At 53.3% G+C, this 26,119-nt stretch overlaps 6 protein-coding genes across 6 annotated transcripts; 4 read left to right on the top strand and 2 right to left on the bottom strand.

Moving 5' to 3' along the window:
- Positions 1-6,124: 6,124 nt before the first annotated feature.
- Positions 6,125-7,195, top strand: NCS54_00026800 (Adenine deaminase; the record flags this gene model as incomplete). The annotated part of the gene is made up of 1 exon (XM_053145923.1): positions 6,125-7,195. One exon carries the CDS (start codon positions 6,125-6,127, stop codon positions 7,193-7,195), a length of 1,071 nt encoding a protein of 356 aa, XP_053001898.1.
- Positions 7,196-7,596: 401 nt separating this feature from the next.
- NCS54_00026700 (Hypothetical protein) lies at positions 7,597-11,215 on the bottom strand (the record flags this gene model as incomplete). Its single annotated transcript, XM_053145922.1, has 7 exons — positions 7,597-8,488; positions 8,540-8,905; positions 8,955-9,047; positions 9,094-10,043; positions 10,104-10,317; positions 10,368-11,086; positions 11,150-11,215. 7 exons carry the CDS (start codon positions 11,213-11,215, stop codon positions 7,597-7,599), a joined length of 3,300 nt encoding a protein of 1,099 aa, XP_053001897.1.
- A 1,021-nt stretch (positions 11,216-12,236) lies between these two features.
- On the bottom strand, positions 12,237-13,805 carry NCS54_00026600 (Hypothetical protein; the record flags this gene model as incomplete). The annotated part of the gene is made up of 1 exon (XM_053145921.1): positions 12,237-13,805. One exon carries the CDS (start codon positions 13,803-13,805, stop codon positions 12,237-12,239), a length of 1,569 nt encoding a protein of 522 aa, XP_053001896.1.
- Positions 13,806-15,823: 2,018 nt separating this feature from the next.
- On the top strand, positions 15,824-18,655 carry NCS54_00026500 (Calpain catalytic domain-containing protein; the record flags this gene model as incomplete). The annotated part of the gene is made up of 4 exons (XM_053145920.1): positions 15,824-16,795; positions 16,844-17,145; positions 17,217-17,532; positions 17,582-18,655. 4 exons carry the CDS (start codon positions 15,824-15,826, stop codon positions 18,653-18,655), a joined length of 2,664 nt encoding a protein of 887 aa, XP_053001895.1.
- A 1,084-nt stretch (positions 18,656-19,739) lies between these two features.
- On the top strand, positions 19,740-20,480 carry NCS54_00026400 (Cutinase; the record flags this gene model as incomplete). Its single annotated transcript, XM_053145919.1, has 3 exons — positions 19,740-20,047; positions 20,107-20,264; positions 20,320-20,480. The coding sequence occupies 3 exons, from the start codon at positions 19,740-19,742 to the stop codon at positions 20,478-20,480; spliced, it is 627 nt and encodes a 208-aa protein (XP_053001894.1).
- A 2,344-nt stretch (positions 20,481-22,824) lies between these two features.
- Positions 22,825-25,159, top strand: NCS54_00026300 (Hypothetical protein; the record flags this gene model as incomplete). Its single annotated transcript, XM_053145918.1, has 2 exons — positions 22,825-22,916; positions 22,987-25,159. 2 exons carry the CDS (start codon positions 22,825-22,827, stop codon positions 25,157-25,159), a joined length of 2,265 nt encoding a protein of 754 aa, XP_053001893.1.
- Positions 25,160-26,119: the final 960 nt, after the last annotated feature.

Raw genomic sequence — 26,119 nt, 5'->3', positions numbered from 1 at the left:
GCGTTGGAACCAAAGAATTCATACAGTACGGCGCGGAGCCTGACCCGCCTCGTATGTAACGGAAAGCAGGGGGATGAGAAAGTGCAGCTCGGGGGGGCAGCCGATGCAGCGCTGCAACTGGTTTGAAGCATTCAGCACCTGATATGTGAGAGATGCGCCCAGAGCACGGTGCTGAATGCCCAAGGTGTGCTGCTCGGAATGTAGCTCGCAAGGCCGGTAGGACCCTTTTCCTTGCTCGGTTGCCGGGCTAGAGTTGAGACGAGACGAGTTTTCCAGCCGAGCATCTGATCCGTATGCAAGTCAACCCTTACTCCGGCGACATGGACATGGACGCGGGCGTGGACATGGACCATGTGTGAACAGGCTTGTTTAGTGGCGGCAGCAGCGCTTCTGATTGCGAGGGTTGGCAGGCAGTCACACTGCGCTGGCCAAACTTCGGAGTCAAGGCTGAGGGAGAGGCATTCGAGGAACGGTCCACGGCCGGCCGAAGTGTGGGCACGAGTCGCCCGTGTCAGCGGAGGCAGCGGGGCCGGGTTGAGAGATAGGGGGCTTTAGCCGCAAAACAGCCAGAGACCCGTCTCTGTGCGGCCTAGCTCCAAGGCATGCGACGGTGCTTGGTATCGTAGTGCGGTGGTAGAGGGGCGCGACTCCATAATACCATTCGCCAAGCGGCCCTTGTCAAGATCGAGGGGGCGGGGGACCGTGTGGGCTGAGATTCGAGCTGGCGGGTGAGGTTTCGGGTGCTGACTACCGGAGAAGGGGTGTGGTGTAAGGGGTCGAGATCTCGGAGCCAGAATAGGATTCGCAGTGTGACAGTACAGTACGGAGTACGCGAGCATGTACTGACCAAGGTAGGATCGAGAGCTGCAGGATCTGGGCAAAGCTAGAGCCGGAGCCGGAGCTGGAGCTTGAAGTGGAAGAGTGTTTCGCATCGTTGCGAATGAGAGTTGAAGGAGAGACGAAAGATGGCGGGGGAATGCATGTCGCGATTCAGGTTAGGCGAACCTCAGGTTAGTAGGTTTAGGTAAGGTTAAGGTGAGTCCGGGAAGGTAAGGTTGGGTTAGGTTACCGTCGATACAGGGGTCGCACCTTACCTTACTCAAAGAGCTGTAAGCAGGAACTCAAAACAAGACGTGGTAGGGGGAAGGATCTCGGGTTCCTGGCTGTCACGTTTCCAATCCTACAGTACCTAACCTGTTGTTCCTGAGCTGAATTGAGTTGCAGAGGCGAGATGGAGACGAATTGAAGGCCGGGCCGCTGACGTATGTAACTAAGTTGATTGACAGGTGTGTGTCTGGATATCTACCTTGCTCCTTCCCTCTGACATCCATCTACATACAGTACAGCTTCACTCTCCACGACACCACAGAGAATATCCGACATACAGCCTAACCCCCTGCCGTCCGTTACGAAAACTCTCCTTCGCCGTTTACTCTCACACTGCTTCCGGTAAGCTTTTCGTCTCCCCTCCCTGTTGCTGGCCTGGTACAGAGCTACCCCAGCGTCTGGGGCATCGCCGACTAGGTCGACACTGACCATTCTAACCCCTTGCTTGCTGCAACAATGGCCACCTGAGGACGGATGGAGTTGGCGATCAAACATGTCCACCGCCGACTTGGGTATCCAACCATCCGTTTCATCGGCCCGTCAATTCATTTCAGCGCATGCTGTGAGCCGCCAGCCGCGAGCACCCTCGTCGTCGCTTCTCCAGTAGCCGCACGCCCGCCACAAAGCATGCCATGCGACCCTCCACGGACGGCAGCTCACTGGGACCGAGTCATCATGCCACCAGATGAGCCATAGTTACGAGAATGGAAGCTGTGGAGTACCCCATACATCGGCGCGGCGAGGATGCTGCCAACTTTTCGAGAACAACAGAACAAATCCGCGGCGGTCCCTGGCCTTACCAACTGAGGCCAGAAGGGAAAAGGGCGCCGTCCCTGCGGCTGTTGTGGGCCGTGACCCTGACAAGGGTCAATTGGATGGAACGCGGAAGCGCGATGCCGCCGTCGTTGTCGTCTACTTTCTCCATCCCATCCCATCCGCCCTTGCTAGCCACAGCCACCTTTGAACAAGCCATTATCGCAGCACGTCGTCTCATGGAGCCGTGCCGTCCAACGGTGCCATGCATGCAATCACGCCTTATCGAGTCCTGTCCTGTCCTCGAGGTACCTGGCATGTTTGGATCTGGTGGTCCACCCTTCCTATTCAAGATGAACGGCGAGTGGTCATGGTTTGGTTTCGAAGGTCGCGCTGAACAAGCTGTCAATCCCCTGCCTGGCCAATGATACGCAACCGACTTGTCGGTTGGACTCCTGCGACCTCATCCCGCCGAGCCGTTCCTTCTGCCGTCCGCGAGGCTCCACTCGACTCCTACCAGGGACCTTTATCTCATCGGGACCATCCAACAACCCGGTCTTCGGACCAAGCCCGCCCGGAAGGAAGGTGATTGTTCTGGTCGGATAGGCGAAGCTGGCGCTCAAGACGACGCCGCCATCCACGTGCTACACGCAACGCTCGCGTATGATATCTCGCGCATTACGGAGTACGGCTTTAGGATAAGCCGCCTCGGGCGCGGGCTTGAGTCTAGCTGTGTGTGCCCGCGTTAATCTCCATCGCAGGACCCTAATGCACATGCATCCGCCGAGGGAGCTTCTCAACAAAATGGCACGGTTTCCCGAAAAAGCAGCATGTGCTGTGCCGAAGAAAGAGCTCTGACGAGAGAGCAAAGGGGCAATAGTTCCGGGCAGCTGGAAACCCCGAGCGATTATCAGTCGCCTGCTGTCAACCCGCGCTCCAGAAAAACTGCCGACAGAGCTTGGTCCAGTTGACCTCCGCTTATTAGTCTCCGCCGGGTGTTTGTGCGCTAGTCGTTTCCTGAGACATTCTAGCCGTCAATGGCTGGGATGGTCTCCCTCCGCTGTTTGACCAGGCTTGATTTCCACGCAGCTCCCACTTCCCGCAGCACGTTGCAGGCTTGTTTAAATCCACGAGCTTACGTACGCTGTTCCACATGGCCCAAGCTCGCAAAACGAGCTCCGTGAACAGATCCTGGGCCTAACGTGTATAGCCCCTTTCGACAGAGACCGCGATGTCGGCCGGCTCGAGTGGACATGAGACAGAAGCTGCTCTTGATGGCTTGGGCGACTGAGTTACCAGAACCGGGTTCCGAGGTTGAAGTTGCCGGTTCGCAATCGCGAGATCGACAGAGCACGGCCCAGCCATATGATAAGATGGGCTGCTATAGGTATCCGTGCCGTTTGCTGAGGCCAGAGGATGAACCAGATGGCGCCACCACGAGGATGTCAGGACTAGTCCTCAAAGGGAATCCCATCAGGATCGGGGTTTACGCCAGTGGTCTGCTACTTCTCAGCGAGCGCCAAATTACTTGGACGATCAGTGGGTTATCGGCCGGAACACAGAAAGCAACTACCAGCTCTTGACAACACTGAGCAACAAAAGTTGAGCCTCGAACATTTTGATGGCTTCGTGGGGGGTTGGTTTGAGATGAACCCTGGCCAACGCGGCGGAATTCGATTCCCTTGTTACTCGGCACTCGACAGCAGCAATCGAAGAATGGCATTCCGAGGACAAGATGATACTCCGGGCCCACGCCCCGACGACACATGCTCAACGATGGCACGGATCTCGTTCCTCGATATCACCACAGCGGTACAAATCCCGCCAACCCCCGCAATGCCTGAAACCGAGCCGTGCAGCGCAGAGTCGTTGAAAAAGACGGGGAGGAGGCATGTTCCATATTCACTCTTACGTTATACTGGCACCCACAGGTTGTTGAAAGCTGTCCGAACATGCCCGCACTTCAGCCAGCCCCGGGCAGATATGAGTGCGCGAGTCCAGTCAAGAGGGCAGACTTGCTTATTCTTATGTATGCAGGCAGCACAAGTGTATGCCACGCGACGCAGATGTCGTGAATCTCCATGCGTCTGGTACCGATCATGGGAGCCGTTCCGATTCGCACCCTTGTACGGGTAGGCGGATCAGCAATGAGGTTATGTGCTCGCTCGAAACCGAGACGAATCAAGGACCAGAGGGGGAAGTTGGCAGGAATTCCGCGACTCGCGTGCGCGCGCATGTGGCTTGTGGGGGACGACGAGCCGAGATCTTTCGATCCCAGTGGGTGCTTGATACTGCTGCTGCTAATGCTGCGACTACTGCTGCTACTATCGGCTGAGTGAATGAGTTGCTTGCTTGCTTGCTTGCTTGCTCACTCAATCCCCTCATGCCCCATCCCATGTACATATGCTCATGATCCATGTTCAGGAGACGATGAATCGGAATGGCGGCAGGACGGGCTAACTTGGCATCAAGCCTCTGAAGCGGGTGCCTTGAGCGACCATTCCTCGCTCCTGACCGGGCTGCTGCTTCTAACAACGGCGTTGTTACATCGTGCCTCGTGATGCTTGGATGGCTTGGGGGCAGGGCAGAACAGGGCATGGCAGGGCAAGGACATGGTGACTGACAAGGCCGGGATCTAGTTTATTTCGGTCGTCAAGCTTCGACTAACAGAGGACGAGACAGGCTCGCCAAGGAACAGCTCGTGGTGTTCTGTTGATCCTTTACCCGTCAGATCACAGTCCCGCCCGACCATGACGACTCAAGACAGCGGCCGATCCGGCGACCAACGGAAGGGGCCAAGCCCTCTTGTGGGGTCGACCAAGAGGTGCTTTCAAGGGAATCCGGAGCGGCGGTGTCCGGCAAGAAGCGAAGGAAGGGCGGGACGCAGCTTCGGGGACGTATCTCTGCACTTACCTTACTGCTTGACGCTAGCTGACCGGCCGAGGACTCGACCCGACTCGAGTAAGGGTGCTCTCGCATCTGAGATGTGGATGAGCGACTTGACTCGCCGCAGCCGCACAGCACCGCACCGCATGCACTGCTAATACCCGGCAAGCCATCATCACCTTGGCCTGCCTCCATCCGATGTGTGCTCCCGGGGAGGGGACAGTTTTACTTTTTGCGCGGGTGTCGGAACGGGAATGTTTGCCCTTGTTGGTGGTTTGCTTTTTGCGCCCTGTCCCTTGTCCCTGGATCCCCTGGGTCCAGATGATGACCCGTCGGCATGGCATGGCACGATAGGAGTCGATGGATACAGGATGAGGCGCTGCTGGTTGGTACATACAGTGCAGTAGTACCCCAGCCCAGCCCAGCTCAGTTGCAGTTGGGTTGGTGCAAGCCTCTACAATGGATGGATGTGATGGATGTCGTTCTGTCCCTGGGTCTGGGTCTGGGGCGGGAGCGACAGGAAGGAATCCTCCTCGTCGTGTGGGAGTGGACCATCCATCCATCCATCTCAGGCTCTGGCGCATCCCAAGGATCTCACTCAGGTGGATTCTGGCGAGGCTCGCTCAGTTTCAAGCCTAGGATTGCTACGGTGATTCAATTGTGCATGTGCCCCAGCATATGCTGCAGAGCGACATGTGCTAACCGCTAGACTCGGACTAGACGCCGCCGTCAGCACTTGAAGCGATGATCAGTGGGAAGAAGCAATGAGAGATTTCGGCACTGGTTCCAGCGCCAGCCAGAGGCGCCGCCCTTCTAGCTGCGGACGACTCAGCGTTCCAGCCCTAGCCAGCCCAAGCCACAACGTTGAAGGCTTGTGATTGCAACGCCAACAACGTGGTGACGATATTCACACGTTGCTTAGTTCCCGAGAGCTTGCCCACAGACTTGGCATGTTTCTGGACAGAATTCAGCCAGAAGACGGGCCACGTTTCTTATCCAGGAACTCGGAAAGCATCTCGTCCACCATCTCAACTCTGACTACCTACAGTACTGTATGCTCCGGACTTACTGCCATGATTGTAACGGGGCCGGGTGCTCCCGCGGCCGTGCTTCCTCCTATCGGACCGTGGGAGTCTAATCATCGTTCGAGCTTAACGAGTTATCAAACCTCGATCTGGTCACGAGCGCACAATCTTGTCGGGGCTTTTGCTTGAACGAGGATATTGACGCACACTTGGGGAGTTTTTGGGTTACCATCACAACCAAGTTGGAACGACGCAACAAGCTCACTCAAAAGGCTTCAAGCGAGCCATACCCACCAAATATTTCATCAGAGCATCCATCATACGACAAGTGGCCGTGTTTTCAGGCATCAAAAATGTGCAAATCCCCGCTTCACGATTTCCTCATCGCTCTTCCAAAGGTCGAGCAGCACCTCCATATCGAGGGCACCCTAGAGCCGGAGCTCCTCTTCTCGCTCGCTGAAAAGAATGGCATTTCTCTCCCCGATGACCCTGTCTATGCTTCCCCTGAGAAGCTGCGCGAGCGATATGGACGCTTCACTTGCCTCGATGACTTTTTGCACTACTACTACCTGGGAATGAGTGTGCTCATCTCGGAGCAGGATTTTGAGAGTCTTGCATGGGCCTACTTTTGCAAAGCTGCAGAGGAAAAGGTCCGTCATGCCGAAATCTTTTTCGACCCTCAAGCGCATATTGCTCGTGGAGTCAGCTACGATACTGTCGTCGCAGGCCTCACAGCGGCCAAGCGCCGTGCTGAGAAGGAGCTGGACATCACCGTTGAGCTAATTGTCTGCATCCTTCGTCATCTCCCAGTCCCCGAGTCTCACGCTCTTGTCGATACTCTTCTTGAGCGTGGGCACTTCACTGATGGCACTCTGACGGGCTTTGGCATGGTCTCGAGCGAGAAGGACAACCCGCCCGAGCTCTTCACCGACGTCTTTGCTCGTGTCGCCAAAACGGGTACGCACCTCACTACGCACGCCGGCGAGGAGGCACCCCCTTCGTTCATCACGGCTTCTCTGGAGCACCTGGGCGTCTCGCGTATCGACCACGGCCTTGCTGCTGCTCAGGATCCAGAGCTTCTGGCATCCCTCGCTGCGAACCGGACCCTTCTGACCTTTTGCCCATGGTCCAACGTTGCCCTCTGCAACCTGCCTAGCCTCGCTGATGCCCCTGTGCGCGTATTCCTTGATGCTGGTGTTCGCTTCAGTGTCAACAGCGACGACCCGGCCTACTTTGGCGCCTACATTCAGGAGGTCTACTGTCGTGTGCAGGACACTTTTAACCTGTCTATCGAGGACTGGGCGTGGATTGTTCGTGGTGGCGTGGAGGAAGCCTGGTGTGCCGATGAGCGCAAGGCAGTGATTTTGAAGGAGATTGAGCAGGTCGTCACCAGGTTTAAGGGGGAGAAGGCCGTGGAAGCATAAGTTTGGTGAGGTTGGATAGGAGTCAGGGGCTGTGTTGGAGATACCCGAGATCGGCTGGAGAATGGCTGAAGAATAGTTGATGAGATAGAGAAACGGTGGCATGGTCTAGAGGCAACGCTGGTGATTGCATATTTGAGAAAGCATCATGATCTACCTCGTCATGTGTCACGGCCCGTAGACCGCAACTCGTGGGCATACACATACATAATCTGGTATGTTTGTCTGTTCTTATCACTGAGTCGTAAACCGCTTTCCCGCGCCAGGTCCATCCCCCTTCCCTCCTGCGCTGTGGAAACCCATGGTGGAAAAATCAAAGCCAAGTAGGCATGCATCCGTCCTTCGAAGAGTCCCCCTAAAAACAACTGCATGCGCTCATTAGCCCCCCCTTAATGACAACCCTTCTAACCCTCAGTTGTGTCCATAGCCTCGGTCTTCATCTTCTCCCTGGCCGCCTTTATCTTCTCGTCGCGCCACTGCAAAATCTTTTCCTTCAGCTCCGGCTGCGGGATGGCATCCTCGATGGTCATGGGCTGCCTAGTGAAGGGGTCCTTGCGGTCGCTCAGCAGGTGCTGCACAATGGTGGAACGGTCCACGATGTGCCTGCTGGGCAGCAGCACGGGGTCCGTCATGAGGTCGCCCATGATGGGGTCCTCGAAATCGGCCGGGATCTCTCCCAGGTCCAGATCGGCCTGGACGAGCTGGAGCTTGGCGTCAATAAACTTGAGCTTGAGCTTGTCCCAGCGGGCAATCTCGGCCGGCTCCTTCTGGTGCTTGGACGTCAATATCTGGCTGACGCGGTTGAGCACCTCAGGGTTGTAGGAGCGTCCATCGGCGGCGACAGCGTCGATGAAGACGCTCGAGTCCTCCAAGTTGAGGTAGATATCAACAATGTCCGAGATGATCTGGACAGGACGGAAGTGGTACTTCTCCTTGTTGGAGACGCTGAGCTCAGCAGCCGCCTTCTTGCCAGCCAGCGTCTCGAGGTTGTAGTTGAGCATGCCTGCCAGACGTGACACGATTTCAGGCATGGTAAAGGCTTCGCCCATAGCCTCGGTGAAGAGCTTCATCATCTCGAGAGTCTCGTTGGACAGTTGCATAAACGACTTGGCCGTGTTGGCAAGCTGCTGGAGCTCCTCGTCCTTCTTCTGGCGATCCTCCGGTGAGAGGAACCTATCCTCAAGTTCCCTCTCGAGGCTCCTGATCTTGGTGAGCTTTGTGAGAGCTTCATCCAGGACGTAAATGGCATCATTCAGCAACATGTGAACAAACTGAACAAAGAACTGCTTGTTGACCCTTTGTCCTTGTTAGCCACCCATACAGCCAATTTAGCCTGCGAAAACTCACTTGCTCTCCTCTGCCAACTGGCGCTTGTAGTGATCATTCACCCAAACACACTTGATCACCTGGAAGATCTCATATCGGATGTTGAACTTGTCGTAAAAGGCAGAGTCGGCGCCTGTTGACTCGCACTCGATATAGAACCTCATCAATCCTCGCAAGAGGTGCTCATTGGCGAACTTGCTGCCAACAAGCTGGTCACCGAGCACGCCACGCTTCAGATGCATCAATGGCCAGGTGGATGAGAAGAGCAAAGAAACCAATGACGACTTCAGGTAGGGGTTCTTGATGTACTCGGTTGAACGAAGGAATGTCACGCAGAGCGCAATCATCTCATCTCCAATCGCACTAGGAAGAATCTTGGGAATCCATCTGGAACCTATTAGTCGGGCTGAGACATGCATGCAGTGGAAATACTTACTTGAAGAGGAAAGTGAAATTGTCCACGATGTTCTGGAGGGTGTACTCCGGCAAGCATGAAAACACATCTGATTGCTCGGCAGGAAGAGGAAGCCTAACAGATTAGTACATGGTAAAACGCCAAAACAGACATTACATACTTAATCTCTGACGATTCCAAACCAGGCTTGTACTTGGATCGGGTCACCAGACGCAGCAACCAGACGGCCACATATCGCATGAAACGCAAAGACGTACTTTGCATCCGCTCGTCAAGCAGCACACCCTCGATAGCATATTTCTTGCTAATTGCATTCTCCAGCGTCCTTACGTGGGTTGCAATGGCTGCCTCTAGCCGCTGCGCATGGTCAGGAACGTTGGCCATCCTGGGACGCTCCGCCTCCAGCGCTTCGATGCGACTCTCAAAATACCGAAGGTCCCGATCCAGGCCCTTGAGCTGTGAGTTGCAGGCTTCGCTCCCATAGTGATGCGCCGCAAGAGTGAGAAAGAAGGCCTCCGAGATGAAGTTGGCCTCGCCAGGCACCTTGTTAGCGTAGAAGCTGTCCGAGCGGGCTTGGTCGGCATTGATCTTTGTCTCATCCTTGATGTCCACTCGCGGCTGTTTTCTGAAGTAGTTGTCGTCAATCTTGTCCACCTTGCTGAAGTCGTTATCCATGAAAGGTTCGCAGAATCGGTCTAGAATCGTTGTCACGTTGATCATGAATCCGTCTGAGGCAACCTCCCTCGGATCAACCCGCATGCCCCTCCTCTTGTGGTTTGTGTTCATGATGTAAGCAAACCAGTCCAATGTCCGAGATCGTGTATCAGCACCCGCTCGGATGAAGGCATTTGTAATCACAAAGAGATCATCCTGGTGTGCCCGCAACACCATGCGGAGGGCGTCTTGTGCAGTACTGATCCTGGTCTTATCAAGGGACCGGGGTCCCGGGAAGTAGCTCTTCACAGCCTCGCCCTGGAGAGGTGAGAGACGGAAAAAGGGGCCGAGAAGAGTGTGCTTCTCGATGCCAGGGGCGCTCTGCGCCATGTTAAAGCAAGGGTGTTTAGCCAAGTTAACGATGAGACGTGGGAATCGCGCATATGTAAGCATCGCCTATCAATCATGTCAGAGCTACGGCCGTGTAGTTGACGGCGTTTCATTCATGAGGCGCACCTGGACGTATGGTTTGTAATCGTCATTCATGGACAAGGTTCCAAGTTTACTCGAGATCTGAACCATGGCATCGTTGAACAGGGCTGGGATGGCGTCATCGTCGTCAAACCGCTTAATAGCTTCCTGGATGAAGTTAAAGCATAGGCCATTGTCGTCCAGGACACCCTTCAGGAGGTACGGCACAAGTGTGTCATGCCTTGGGTCTGGGTCTCGTCTATACATGGCTGTTAGGGTTGGCTTCCGCAGAGTTACCGCTCTACTCACCCGTACAGATCCGGCATGGTCAAAGCGAACAGGCAGTTGCTCATGCACAGCCGTTTTGCCTCGCTATGCACCTCGAACCGGGGTCCCTCTGTGGCCTTGAATTGAGTAGCTGCTTTCACAGCCCGCTTCCAGCAAGGCAAGAAGTAGTTCATGAGAGGCTTATCCTGAGGCCATGCTCCAGCCGCCTCCATGAGCGCTTGATCCAAAGAAGCGGCTGAAAGCTTCAAGGGCTCTCCAGAGTCGTTGAGCTCCTGGTTCAGGTTCGGGAGGAACACCAGCCTGTGTCCATGACTGGACATGTTGTGCGGGTCCACAGTAATGCGGAAGATCTGGGACAGGACTCGGTCGGCATAGGCCTCGTCGGACTCGGGTTGAGAGTTGGAAGGGCGTGGAGAGGGTCGGCCCGCTGGAACAGCGTCGTCAATCTCAGAAGCCTGTCTCTTACGATTCACACGGAAGCTACCTGTTGAGCTTGACGGCTCGCTCTGGTTCTCAGTCTTGGCCACTAGCTTGGTGAAGGGGTTCGCATCGGAGCTCGAGGAGGGCGCGGAGGGGGTAACGTTGATCTTGGGTCGTGATGAGTCGGTCGAGGTGGTCTGCGGCTTCGGCGTGGACGTGCGTGACGGGTTCGACGATTCGGGGCCTGGAGCCTTGTTCTCGTCCGACTTTGATGAAGCAGGAGTCGAAGTTCCCAGCTTGGCCAGGCGTCTAGCACGGATCTGAACCTCGCACGTTAACAGGCAGTCCATCATGAGCTCCATCGGCGCATGAGGTTAACTTGCCTGTTCCATCTTCTCCTTGTCTGGGGCATCGCCGCCAGCCCACGAAGGCTGCTCGTTGGGATCCATTGCGGCGTTCTCCGGCGTCGATTAAAATGCAACGATGAGAAAGAGGGGGAATAAAGAAAGATGGTGCAGGAGAGAAGTGCAATATGGATGACGAGGCTGAAGATTGAGGTGGGAGGTCTGTGTGGACCCGAGCCTCACAGATGGCAGATAGATATGGATAGAGGGAAGCGATGATGGAGGGCGGGCAGCTTGGTAATAGTGGGGGAAACCAGGTAGCCACCACCTCAAACAGACGGGACAGCACCTAACGCGGGGCGGTGAGGCTGCACGCGCTGTAGTTCAGTGACTGGTCCCCTGTGTGTGGCGCTGCAGCCTAGCTGTGTTGGACGGGCTGTAGCGGCGGGTAGCTGCCTGTGCCGTCGGGTCTCTTGAGGACGTGGAATGCCCTGGAAGAAGTGAGGTGAGCCAATAGATGGATGGATGTGCTCGAAATCTGCCTTGGGCCGGATGGCGGTTAGTGCCTTTGCTGTTTCTTTTGAATCCTCAATAAACAATAATAATAATCCAAGAGTGAGTTAAAAAGGTAGTTCCGTGTTGAGAAGCAAATGCCCAAACTCCGCAGAAAGAAGGTAAACTCCGCTCCGGTCTGAATACCCACCCGCATTCGGCTCCGTGGACGGGATTTCTAATAAGCTTGACTTTCGTCTCTAACTATCATCGGAGATATCGCCAGTTCGCGTCTTCGGAATAGCAAAGGATCACTTCTTAGGCGCCTGCCTATTATCTATATACTTAAGGTCTCTGCTGACGTCAGATTGGAACCTTTGATTCTTGATATTGAAGGTATGTACTTGGTTGAGTTCACTCATTGTCACAACGAGACGACACCTACCCTCGAGTATCATAACCATCTTGCTTGATTGATTGTCCAGCTCTATGATAATTCACAAAATTTTAATACCTATGTACACCATAATTCCTATTGTTTTTCCACCATGCCTGTGTATATGCTAAGGGTATCCCGAACCTTTATTACGCCAGAAAAAAAAAGGGCAAAAGAATGGAGCACTTCGTGACTCTCTCATAGTCGAGGCAGATCTGCCCCTTCGGCGCTGGCTGAGCGGCGACGCTCCGACAGACGGGGGCCTTCGATGGACCTTTCTCGCTGTATGGTTGATGCTGATCCAGAGTTGTTGGCCGCTCTAATGCGACCTTCCTCTCGGCTCCGGTTCAGGAGCCAGTTGACATGCATTCGGATCATGTTAATATTATTTCGTAGTTCAGTCACCTCCTCGCGGATGGGCATGATTTGGTTGATTGTCCACATACTTTGCCGGGCCTCAAGATGGGTCAAATTCTGGTGAACTTCTTCGAAGCCAGCATCCAGGTCCTGGATAGTGCGGTTGTCTCCTACCACCGAGTCATCTCCGCCTCGACGGCTGAGGGATGAGTTGACCTCGTTGAGCCGCCGGCTCGTTTCGTCCTGGCGAGCATTTAATTGTTGGATCTGTTGTCCGAGGTCACCGTAAGACTGGATAATTTCCCGCTGAGATCGGATTATCATGCCAGAGGGAGTGTCGGGGTGGAATGCGCAGCCCAAGGTGTGAATGTCCATCTGTCCACGCAGAGCCCTTGCAGGGCAGCCCAGCTCATCATAGGGACAGTTAACAACTACACCTTCGCACTCCAGATCGCGATGTGTCTCCATTTGACTCCGATAGACAAGCTTCCAACAGCCCTCGCAGCGGGTCTTGCTCATCGGGCATGCTAGAAGATGCAAGTCCCGATCGGTCGCCTCAAATGAGGTCTTGCAGTGGGAACACTTGGTCTCGTGATGAGGGCAGACATCATCTGTTGACTTTGATCGCAGCCTCTTGTCACAGTCGGTGCCGGGACAAGTAAAGTCCTTGAACCGGCACTCTGCGGTGGCATGGATCTCGACCACCTCCCGGCGAACCTCTGACTTGCATCCTCTCGCGTGGTATGGGCACTTTACTTTGAGATTGTTAAGCTGTGTGCGCACAAGTCGTGGTGCACTAAAGCAGTTTGGCCATGCTAGCGGTTCTCGGTCGATGGGACAGGCGGTACCAGAAGGGCTTGACTCAATGCTCTGGCGCAAACAGAGATAGCAAAACGTGTGGTCGCAAGGAGTCGTCACGGGGTCGACAAGCGGATCGTGACAGATAGGACAGAGAAGGTTGGGATCGGGTTCGGTGACATATGTCAGTGAGTACATGTCGAAGATGCCGTTTCCGCCATATCGCTTGGGGATGCCGAGGGAAGAAGGATGAGGCGGCAGCAAGGGCCCGGAACGGCGATCCGAGTTGACATTTGGTATCAACAAGCCCGAAGAAGATGAGGCGTCAAGCCTATTCCTGATATCTTGCCGAGCCTGCTGGGCGACTTGAGCCCCGAAATAAATAGCATCAGGCGACGGCGGTCGAACGAGGCTTGTGACGAGATCGGGAGTTGGTGATGTGCGGCGGAGGTTGCGACGAGCAAACCGACGAGCAGCGGCAGGACTCAAGCGGATACCATCGTCACTCGATTCAGACGCGGACGTCAAAAGAACCGCAGAGGTTGTAGCGACGGCTGGAGAGGTGGGAGTCGGCTGCTCGGGTTCGGGAACCGCTGGTGGAGTTGTCGCCATGGCAGTGGAGGTTGGGTCTCGAGCAGCTCCAGCTTAAACAGGAGCAGACGACGATTCAAGCCGTTTAACTCGGTGTTTTGAGGTTGTCGGGTCGAGACATGTACAGGAGTCGGGCGACGTCGCGATGACGCTCATGTGCGGGGAGTTGATGAATGGGGGAAGAGAGGAATGAAGATCTCGGATGGATGGGCAGATCAACTTGAAGTGGAGGAAAAGCCGGGGAGCATGAGGTGATAAGATAGTGCGAATAGGGTCGAAGGTCGCATTGTGGCGGGGTCGACAAAAGAACCGCGACACAAGAGAGGTTATTGAGAACAGGGATGCTGATTCATAGGATGGGCAAGGACTGATTGAAGAAATAAAAGGGTGCCATGGATTTGGCTTTAGGTAAAATTTCTAGGACATCATTGTTAATGATTGTTCAAGTTATTGTGCACCTGGCGATGAAATATATGGCGTCTTCAGGGTCCGGCCTCCTCCAGTTTCCCGTCCCATCTTGCTTTTTTTTTGTCAATTACATCATCTTGCCCCGGTTCTCGGCAAGCCAAGCCGTGCACTTGCCCCAGGAACCCTTTCCCTTTCCGGGCGCCTTTGGCGTACCGTTGACGGTCTAGGTTGACTGGGGCACCTGTCACCACACTGTATAACTTCCATATAAAACCCGAGCTGTCTGTGTATCGTGTTTCCATTGTGTTATCCTCCCGGTGGATAGCTTGCAATACCTCATCGACACGTATCCAATCCTATTGTTCTTCAACGACAGAGATTCTCCCTTGCTGCTAGGGTGAGTGACCTCCTTAGCTCTGCAGGATCAAGTGAAAATGATGCTTGGAGTAAGCCTAAGGATATAAAAATGCCAATTGTCTTTAAATGACTGCTTTTAAAAATTTCTTAGAGCTGAAGAAGGGTAGGTTGGATTATGGAACCATCTAAAGTTGTGGTGGACAATGAAGCATCAAGCAACAAAGGCAGGTGCCCTCAAGCGGTTTCCTCTTGAGTCCCGTAATATCAAGTCCTTCCATACCACCACGGCTCATCCGTCCTCTTCTCCCCTCCTTCATCTCCGGTCGTTCCCACCTTCTCCCTCGTTACGCCCGGCTTCAACGACTCTCGCAGCCTACCGACGAAATGAAGCTGAAGCTGACATTGGATGCCATCTTCACTGGTTTAAGGCAAGGTTGAGCGATCAAAAGCGCCCATGTTCGCCTCGTCTTGACCCTTGCGCCCGCATCCATGCGACTTAGAAGGCTAGAAAAACATCACCTCATTAGCACTGCACGCCAACATCTCCAATCAACCAAATGCAAGGCAACATGGATGTCAGTCCCGGAAGGCAACCATTGCCTGGATGGCTTTTATTAGCTCCCACAAGTAACACAACACAAGCAATGTCCCTGCAGTCATATCTGCATTTTCAACCTCCATGCCATGGAAGCTCAATCTCAGACCAATCACTTGCTATTTTGGTCTTCATTCTCACCACCCAAAACGAGCGACGTGCCCCAACATCTCTTCTATATCTCATGACAATGCAGATTGGCGATTCCTCCATTTGCCAAGGTCGTCACGGATGACTCGTGACCACGGAGCGTTTTCAGTCATTGCCCTTGTGACTTGTTGTTATGCCGCCTGTTGCAACACCAGAGGACACCCTGGATCCAGCCTTGTGCGGTCTCGTCACCGGCTGCATACCCATACAGGGAAGTGTCAGCAACTTGACCATTTCGGCTCATCTAAGTGACCATTCACTCTTCAACATTCTTTTGCCCGACGGCATGTGCAACATCGTGATGTTGCGCCCGACTTCTTGGTGAACTGACTCCAAGCCAAGCTGGGCGACAGATGACTTCTTCAAGCTATGTCTTCTGTCTATAAGAACCAAGTTTGATTCTTCACGGAAAACTTCTGGGTCCCAAGTCATCCCTCTTTACAAGTCTTCCAAAGGAAGCATTCTTTTACCAAGTTGCCGAATCCCAACCTGAACCACCTCCTTCTCCAAGTCGCTCAACTTGAACACCATGACAAAGTCGACTAAATCATCTACCAAGGCCTCTGATGAGAAAAAGGCTAAACATAAAGCTCTCAGTCCTCAAGCTGTCGTGTCCAAGTTCTGGGACAAGTTCAACTCCAAGGCTCCGGGCAAAGTCACTTCCATTTTCCCTCGGAGTCTGCACAAGTCCCTTCTCGCAGATGCCGACTCGTCAATTCCCAAGTCTCGAAACGCTGCACAAAGCTACGAGGCCGCTGCTCAGAAATGCAAGGATCGAGTTCGCGCTATCGTCAAGGAGTGTGAGCGCACCAACTCCAAGTTTAGCGATCCCGAGTTTGATATCGAGTTGGATTCCAGACGGCGCACCTACGACTGCCTCTTTGGCCTCCTCCATAACCTCGTCCTAGAAGGTGATGGCGGTCTCAAAAATAGATTTCTTGATGCCGTGGTCAACACCGAGAAACTTGAGAAGTCTCTTGAATTCTTCAAGAACAGTGGGATCTTGTCAAGCAACAACCTTGAGGTCGATATCTGGAGCCTTTGGAGATGCCTATCCAAAAACAATGCCTCCCCTGATCCCGAATACATACCTGGCTCAGTTCACCGTATCCCGTGGATTTTTGAGAATCCCCAGTTCACCATCGGTGGCTATTCGGGCTCAGACATCAAGCAAGGCCATCTGGGCGACTGCTGGTGGGTGGCTGCCTTGGCCACGATCGCACACCGACAAGACTTGATGAAGAAGATTTGTGTTGAACAAAATGAGGAATGCGGTGTCTACGGGTTCGTCTTCTTCCGGGATGGGGAGTGGATTCCGACAGTTGTAGACGACAATCTGTACCTCAAGGAAAAGGATTATTGGCACACAGACGAGACTTATGATGCAACCGGCAAGCATGAACGTCGTCACAAAAGGGAGAAACAGACGGGCTCCGACTCTCTGGCATTTGCCAAATGCGAGGACGCCAATGAGACTTGGTTCCCCTTGCTTGAGAAAGCAGTAAGTATCCCCCTTTAACAGCATACGACAACAACTGAGTAGGTCTAGTTTGCCAAGGTTCATGGCGACTACGAGGCCTTGGAGGGTGGGTGGGCATGCCTCGCTGTCGAAGACCTTACTGGTGGTGTCGCCACTATGATGCAGGCAAACAGCGTGCTTCGCAAGGACCGGCTCTGGCGTGAGATGTTGGTGTCCGATACCGAGGACTCAGAGTTCGTCTTCAGCCTATCCGCGTGTCGTCTAGGGACAGATTGCAACAATGGCATCGTCCAGTGCCATGCCTATTCTGTTCTCAAAGCGACTGAGGTTGAGGACGAAAGGGGTGACAAGGTGCGCCTGGTCAAGATTCGGTACGCCATTCAGCTTATTAACACCCTTCCCTTGAGTACTGCCTCTAAACATTCATACTGATGGTTTGTAGGAACCCTTGGGGAAGCAGAAACTACAGAGGCCAAGGGGCTTGGCATGGGCCTTGGTCAGATGGGTCCAAAGAGTGGACTTCGCACATGATCCAGAAGTTGCGATATCGGTTTGGTGACGATGGTTCCTGGTGGATGTCTTACAACGACATGCTTGACAACTTTGTCTGGATCCATCGGACCCGAGTCTTTGATAAGCGATGGACTGTAGCTCAACAGTGGACAAGCGTCAACGTCCCATGGCTTTCTGGCTACCTCAAGAAGAAGTTTATCGTAGAGGTCAAAGAAGAAGGCATTGTGGTCATCGCCCTATCACAGGTGGGTTCTCTTTCACCAACAGCCCTCATTGAATACTAACCACAACCAGCTTGACAAGAGATATTTCAACGGGCTTGAAGGACAGTATAGGTTCGTTCTTCAGTTTCTCCTCAAGTCTGTCAATGATGCCGCGCCGATCTGTCAGACACGAACAGTCCCTGAAGCTAGTACACGGTCAACCAACTGCGAGGTCGAACTCGAGCCAGGCACCTACGAAGTCATTCCCAAGATTGTTGCCCAGCACGCAGAGTTTAGACCCACAGTTCAGAAGGTTGTCAAGATAGCTGCAGACAAGAAACCTCGGAAGCTTCAACAAGTCGGACTGTTACATGACCTTGCGCATGCCAAGGGAGGAATCGTGGACGAGGATGAGGCTATTCGCAAAAAGCGGGAGAGTGACAAGAAGGAAAAGCTGGAGAGCAGCCGGAAGAAGGAGATAGCCCAGAAGGAGGAGAAGGAAAAGGACGACGCAAGGAGGAAAATCGAGGAGGCATTGGTACTGAAGAAGACAGAGTACTACAGTTGCATGAGCGAGAAGACCAAGGGAGTTGAAAGCAACGACGATGCGATTCTGGAGAAGGTAAGTGGTGGGTCAGGAAAGGTAAGTTTGTCAACGTCGGAAATTCCGACACCTGGGTTCTGGCCTGACGACATGTTCAAGGACCCTGTGGAAGATCAGGCCAAGTCTGAGTCCCCGACTGGATCAGACAAAGAAACATGGGAGAATGTCGAGGAGAAGAAGGAAGGAGAGTCACGAAGGCCCTCGCAGGACTCAAACTCGGCCCCGATGGAAAGAAGCGCAAGGAACCAGAGTACGGAGTCGAAGCTCGTTTCAACGCCGGCCACCGAAGCTCATTCCGAGGAAGCCAACAGTTCAGACAGTTCAGACACAGAGTCGGAATACGAGTCGGGATCTGACGACGAGGATTCGGAGCCGGGCAGCAACGACAGCTCAGTTCGAAAGCAGCGCAAGAAGGAGCCATGGAACCCCGTGTGTGTTATCGGTCTACGGGTCTATGCTCAACACGCCGGTATCAGTGTCCGGCTTGCCGAGCAAAAGGCCGACGACGCTGCAGAGCTTCTTCCAGTAAAGGAGGATGACTCGACCAAGCCGACTTCCTAAACCGGGCTTTGGGAGAGCGCAAAACTCCGAAAGAACGGAGTTTGGTGGAGGAGGGAGAATTCACTTGACTTGGCATGAACAAATTGTTGCATAAATAGCATGGGTAGGCTGTGAATGGGAGTGATGAGTTTCTGAATGGATGTATCACTGCTGCATCTTTCTGATCGTCAAGTAGAAGTTTGACAGATGCTCTTCTTGCCTTCCTTTCTTACTGAATCATGAATACCAGGGCATAGTTCTTTTCACAGAACTTTTCATAGAGTGAACTTCCATGGTTGTGTGGTGAACAATGCGTCCTCGCATGGCTAACCCAAAAAGGCACATTTCTACGGCAATTATTAACTAACATCGATCAGAGGCTGTTTTATACAGATGCATGTTACCTTGAATCTCCCTGTCTTTTTTTTTGTTTCTTTCACATGACCATGACATGGCTCCATTCATGAGACGATTTCGTCAAGAGCGCGCCGGTGAGGCCGGCCCCATCTCAGCGTCCCGCCAAGAATGATACCTCGACGTGGATCTCCCGCTGCCATTGAAGCAAAGGATAGTGTAGGCCTCTTTCATTTTGTATGAAACAGAAACGCACAAACATCACATCAAACCGACAGACGTCGTTTCAACCTCAGCTCGAGCCCCCAGGACCACCGTTTCATCGGGCCCTCTTGGCAACGCCGCCCCCCGTTTCACCATGATATGGCCCCACGCCACGACAGGGGATTGAGCCGCTTTTAGACCCAGAAACCAGGGAGGTTATTCGATCTGTATTAAAGACTGGGGTGGTTATTGGCAGGGCTGAGCTGTGAGAGGTTGATGGAGAATTCGTAAGGATTTCCTTCTTGGGAAGAGTTTGCGGGCTCAAGATGAGTTTGGATGAACTTGTCATGATACCAGGGTTAGGACGATTGAAGGAAAAGGTTTGAGCGTTGAGGATGAAAAAGCATATAAGCTCGAAGCCATGCTGGCAGTAAACAGCTTTAACAATCCAATCCAATCTTTTTTTTTTCTTTACTTTCGCTTCTTCAGACACATTCATTTCTATTGCCCTAACACTTCCCTTCGTTTCAACAGAGTTATATACACAATGCCTTCCTTCACCAAGACCATCCTCCTCGCCCTCGCGCCCTTTGCCGCCGCAAGCCCCCTGGCGGCCCGACAGAGCGGCTTCTCTGGCTCTACCCAGAACGGCCTCGAGGGAGCCTGCAAGGACGTGACCGTCATCTTTGCCCGTGGCACCTCGGAGATGGGCAACGTCGGCAGCGTCGCCGGACCTCCCTTCTTCCAGGCCCTTGCCAAGGAGATTGGCAGCGACAAGCTCGCCGTGCAGGGCGTCGAGTACCCCGCCAGCATCGGGGGCATCATGAATCTTGGTTCTGACGGCGGCAAGAAGATGTAAGTGGCTAGTTTTCTTTTTGGGTTGCGGCAGAAGCAGGTCTAACCTTCACGGATAGGGTGGCGGTTGTTGAGCAGGCTTACAAGAAGTGCCCCAACACCAAGGTCGTTCTCTCGGGCTACTCCCAGGGAGCCATGCTCGTCCACAACGCAGCCAAGTCCCTCCCCGCTGCGACAACCAGCAAGATTGCCGCCGTCGTCACCTTTGGCGACCCCTGTAAGTGTTCTTTCAACCCAGAACAGAGAAAACAGAGGTTAATATGGTGAATCAGTCAAGTCCCAGGGCTTCCAGGGCATTGCCGAGGAGCGCAGCAAGGTCTTTTGCCGCTCTGGCGACAGCGTCTGCTCCGGTTCTTTTATCATTACTGCTGCTCACTTGCAGTACGGTCAGGATGCTCAGGCTGCTGCCGACTTTGTTGCCGGTAACCTCTAAGCGGTTGAGAGATGGTTGATACATACGAAAAAAGGAAGAAAGTATCAGGGGCAGGAACCCTGGACGGGGCAGTTTACCTTTTCGCACGGAGAGATCTGTGTGATTAATTGAAACCATTAGAGTCGTGTTGAATTAAGCCAGTGATTGCTCCGAAATTGATAGACTGTGTGAATGGTGATGATAGTAAAGTAAGGATCAGAGCCGCTGTTTCGGATGTATGTCATCGAGGCGTTGCAATTATAACAAAGAATCCTTGTAGTCACTAATACCTCTAGGCCCAAATGTTCCGAAACAATTATCCGTGTATGTTTGAATTGTGCTGTTTACTTCAGCTCAACTGACCCTGTAAGTGTTTCTCATAACTCGGTCCGACTGCATGTAGAGGTGGTCATAGAATCACGACGATGACACCAGGCACTTTCTAAGTGATCAGCAATTGAATCAATATTTAGGATAGTCAAGTTGACATATGTTGTGTCAGCATTCAAGACCATGACAGCTCAAGGGTATCGGTGGTGGAGGTGTGATGCGTCGCCAGAGAGTGCGAACCCGAGAATTTGGCTTGTATTTCGAGGCTCCGGCATCATCCAATAACAGGGGATTTGGTGTAGGGGAATCACGTCTGCTTTGCATCTTCGCTTCTGCAGAAGGTCGGGGGTTCAAATCCCTCAGTCTCCATTTTTTGCTTCTAGGAGCAACTTTTCTTTTGGCACTGTCACTTCTTTTTTTTTCGCTCTTCCTTAGATTAATTGATGCAGTAGAAGGTATGTATCAGGCGTAAGTTTCCTCATTCTCTCCCGTTGTTTTTCATCGTTGAGTAGTGCTACCTGAGCAAGCAAGACTCATCAAGAGCTTATAACAGCTTCTCTCCTCATTCTACCACAACTATGAGTGTGTTGTTATATCTAGAAAACCGGGGGAAAATAAAGCCAAGAATGAATGTCTCCATCTTTTCTTTGCTTCAATCGCTTATTTCCCATATTCATATCCGCCTGCCTCCCGTTCCTCGGCGTCGAAGCTCAGCCAAGGACTATCGTCACCCTATACCTATACGCGGAGGGAACGAAGTTGACCAAGTGCCGCAACTAAGCGTGCCGATGTCAATGCCATCAAATATTTCGTAAAGCAGTGGATAGTATTGACTTCCAAGTTAGTAAAGCCCGTGATTTATTGCGACTACTGTTGGAGAGTCTGGTGCTGCGCCATTGACCATGTCTCTCCCACCTAGCATGGGTACATACTGCATCAACATCTATAGTGATCATACATCAATCAAGCAGTATCTACTGCAAGACATGCTCCAGACAACCGTAAAAAAAAAAAAAAAACCCAGGTTGCACCGCATATACTAACGCACTCAAAAGAAATGTCCATCAACATATCAACTCCAACGTTAGAGTACCCCATGATATGCCCACCGGGGTGCTAGGCTATGAATCTGCGGGGAACAGACACGTGCCGCCACAAGCCATCCATCATGTGCCCTGCATTTAGCAGCGCCATGCCATGCATTCCTTGCCGTTCTGTAGAATCGAGGCTTACCTTGATCCTTTTCAGCCTGGGGCGGCTTACGAGTCGTGACAAATGAGGCTTTGGTCTCGTGAGAGGAGAAGCGTCAGGCACGAAGAGTATCTCCCCGAAGAGTGACGGAGAAATACTCAATTCATGGATGCCTTCCTCCGTTAACTTGCCGTACCTTTCTAGGAGCAGTTCACTTATCTCGGGGCTTCGGACAATACGACGTCATGGCCACCCAATCACGCCCCGCAAAGTCCCCCGCGTTTCGTCGACGACTCCAACTTTTTTGTCTGACAATTTCCACTTTCACATGTCAGCCAGCTCAGCTCCCAACTCAAACCTGGAACGTTAATGTCACGAGTCACGAGTCATCGGCTCGTGCGGCCAAATCGAGCCTGGTAGACAAGACGATGGAACCAATGTCAATTGAAGCCCGCCTTGATGGCGCAGCTGATTTTATTTTTACCTTGGCTTTTTCTCTCTCCTTGTCTTTTCTCTTCTTATGCTTCTTGTCCCTTGAGTTGAATCTCACCTCTCGACTGTTCTGTTCTGCACCTCGCTTCATCATTCAACCACAAAAACCACATCTCGACTCGTGTTATCGTCTCTGACCGAGGCCTCGGAGCTATTTACCCCCTGTCGTCCGTGTCTGGACCACGCCGACTCGTGTTGTCGTTCTTTCATGTGAACGTGGCCGATTCTTCCACCCCGAGCAACATGCGCCTGGACCTCTCTTGATCCTTCTTTGTCTCGTCATCAAAGCCCCCAAGACTCGACCGACGACATCTGATAATCCTACGGTAAATCAAACTTTGGTCTGGTCATCATGATAGATCACGTCCTCGGGCGGCCTTCGGCCAAGTCCCGACGTCTCCAGGTCCTCGCCGTTCTCACATTTTGGACTGCCTACCTCGTCAAGTAAGCCCGTCAGCCCCCTACCCTCCCCGTGGGGTAATATCACGCGACTGTCGGCTAACATGTACCCCAGGGGCCACAAGCATGGCCCTCCCGGCGCCAAGATGCTCTCAAGGGTCTTCTCTAAGCGACTCACGGCATGGCAGACCGTTGCCATCACTATGCTATACCTATACGCCGCCCGTAACTTCAGCGCCCTCGTCGGCCTGGCTAGTCCGGAGCCCATGGCCAACATGTACGACGCCAACTACTTCCGCGCCACCTGGGTCCTCACTGCCCTGGACGCTGGTTTCTGGACGGCAATGAAGATCCGGTCCAAGTGGCTGCGCGACCTGGCGAGCATAGTCTTCTCCCTCTTTTACCTTGTGGCCGCCGAAAAGGCCGACGAAAAGGTCCGCAAGGTCAGGGGCATGATTACCGTCGAACACCTCCGCGTCTCTTGGAACAAGGGCACGTCCCCATATCTGAGCTTCTTCCAGGGGCTCATGCGTCCCCGTTTCATGCGTTGGCCACCGAGGCAGATCCGAATTCCGAGACCCGCCGATAGTGACTACAAGGAGCCTGTGCTGGCATGGCTGTACTATGATGGACCTCTGGCAGAGCTGGAGCGTCATGACAGGTTGATCCTGGATATTCCCGGTGGTGGTTTCGTTGCCATGGACCCTCGATGCAACGACGACAAGTTGTTCTCCTGGGCAGCAAAGTCGGGATTGCCTGTCCTCAGTCTTGATTACAAGAAGGCTCCCGAGTTTCCGTACCCCTATGCCCTGAACGAATGCTTCGACGTTTACACTACTATGGTAAACACCAAGGGCAGATGTGTAGGCCTACCTGGAACGGAGGTTCCCCGAGTCATCATTACAGGGGACAGCGCTGGAGGAAACCTCGCAGTCGCGGCAACGCTCATGATTCTTGAGACAAGACATCCAGCGTTCCGTAGACCCTCAGGAAGAGCCGAGCTGCCAGCCCCAGATGGGTTGGTTTGCTTCTATCCTGCTCTGGATATGAATATCGGCAACTGGATGACGGATGAACAAATGTCGTTGATTCGAGATCGCAAGATGAGAGGAACGAACCGCACCATCATGCGCCGAAAGAGCATGCAGTATAATGATCTCGTGGGAACACCTCACCACTCTGATGATGAAGAGGATGGTTCACCACCACCACCTAAACTGAGTTTGTTGACAGCACAAGAAGCTCTGATTGCAAACTCTCAAGGGCCTCGGAGTCCTCACCCCGAGTTCTCTCACGTTGGGCCGCGGTCTTTGAGTACGCCGAAGGAGACTCCGGAGCCGAACGGAAAGCGCTCATCTCATCAAGTTGAGCCTATGAAGACGAGACTTGCTACATCATCAATGATCTCGTACTTTAACGACAGGGTCCTCACCCCTGAGATGATGAGGGCCATGATCATCTTGTACATTGGGGCGCATAACCGACCCGATTTCTCGCAGGACTACCTCCTGAGCCCTGTGCTGGCACCCGAGGCCCTGCTGGTCGACTTTCCCAAAACGTACTTTATGACTGGCGAGCGAGATCCGCTGGTTGACGACACCGTCATCTTTGCGGGGAGACTGCGGCGAGCCAAGGAGGCGGCGTTCGCCCAGGATCAATCTGCAGCAAGAGGCCGTGGGGACTACAGGGAGGCGGATTTCAATGATCGGGATGCAGCCGAGGTGATGCTGATCCCTGGAACGTCGCATGGCTTTATGCAGTTCCCGACTGTATATCCGCCGGCCTGGAGACACTTTGAGAGGTGTATCGACTGGTTTGATCAGCTCTTTGAGCACGCCGAGGCTATGAGACTGCAAAAGGTGAGACGGTCTCAACGAGACAGGGCAAGATCCAATGGCTTCGGACTCAATGGAGACGAGGGACGGCATCTGCGGACAGAGTCGAGTGGAGAGGAAGACAAGCCTCTCGAGATTAGTATGACAAAGATGAACCAGAGGAGGAGCTCAACGCAGACGCCGCCTCAAGCGAAGCAGCAATACTCGACGCCAGCACAGGGTGAAGATAACGAGAGTGGAAACACGACACCGCGGGCATTGCCGAATGGACAGGTGAATGGGGAAAAGAACGGGAAGAACGGGATTCGTCGGAAGGGGGGGAAGAGTCTTAGCAAGAGCAAGAACAAGAACAAGAGTCTCGTCAAGCTCAACAGCTCCGACGATCTACTAGGGCGACGGATGCAGGGACTGGCGAGCGGGCTGACGGGGATGGGGATGGGAGACGCCGACTGAAGCAGAGGCCAGGTGGGTTCCCGAGATTGGCCATTTCGGAACATGGAAGCTGAGGCAGGGCAAGGTAAGGCTTCGCTCAGCGAGGGTCCAAGAGGTTGTTGGATCTCGGACACGAAGTTGCGGGCGCCGAGGATGGGATCTTGCGATGGTGGTTAGATGTCGAGGTGAGATGTTCATGCAGCGGGATGATGCGTAACCTGATTGATGTCCGGGTTGCGTCGGCGGGAAACGATTTATGGAGCCGAGGAATGTCTGGAGGCCCAAGCTACATGCCTAGGGAGGGAGGGTTGCTCGAGAGATTGACGATTTCTGTTGAAGAGCATGGATGTATATACAGTACCTTTGACAGGTTACACGAAGACACGACAAGTACGTAGCTTTAGCACATTATGCAGTTAGAGAAAGAAGGGAGACCCTTACGGGAATGGCTGACACGGCTGGGTATGATTGGGCATGTACGGCAGTAGTCTTGACCTAGGAGACGGGTATGTCCTGTAGATCATTATGATAACGCAGAGACCCAGTGTGAAAAGCTTGGTGAGCTAAAAGCAGTGGTGCTTCTAGAAGAATTCCAGACGACCCGAGTCGCTGAAACAGTGAGGGACAATTTGGAAACACGAGTCAACGGCCCTGACCGTTACGTCTCATCTCTTGAACAGTTTGACCGCTCTGTATGCTCCAGGATTCAAAACAGGGACGAAAAGCGAAAAACAGCAGATGGACGATTGATCTAGAAGTACGAGATTGGTTCGCGGACATTGAAAGCCGGACGGACCGTCGCGGGAAAACGGGACAGTGGTGTTATTAGCCGGGGGGGTAGACAAGGCAGCGATGAGAAAGACGGACGGAAACGCCGTGGTTGGGGGATGAAGGGTTCAGGGGGTGTGAATTGCTTCAGGCTATTAATGGGATAATCCAATGGGATTTAGGGAGACGCACGTGTAAAATCAATGCAAAGCC

Source organism: Fusarium falciforme, chromosome 1 (genome assembly GCF_026873545.1).
Source record: "Fusarium falciforme chromosome 1, complete sequence".
NCBI classification, from domain to species: Eukaryota; Fungi; Ascomycota; class Sordariomycetes; order Hypocreales; family Nectriaceae; genus Fusarium; species Fusarium falciforme.
The sequence above is the reverse complement of the archived record's forward strand: the minus strand, read 5'-3'. Positions and strand labels throughout refer to the sequence as shown.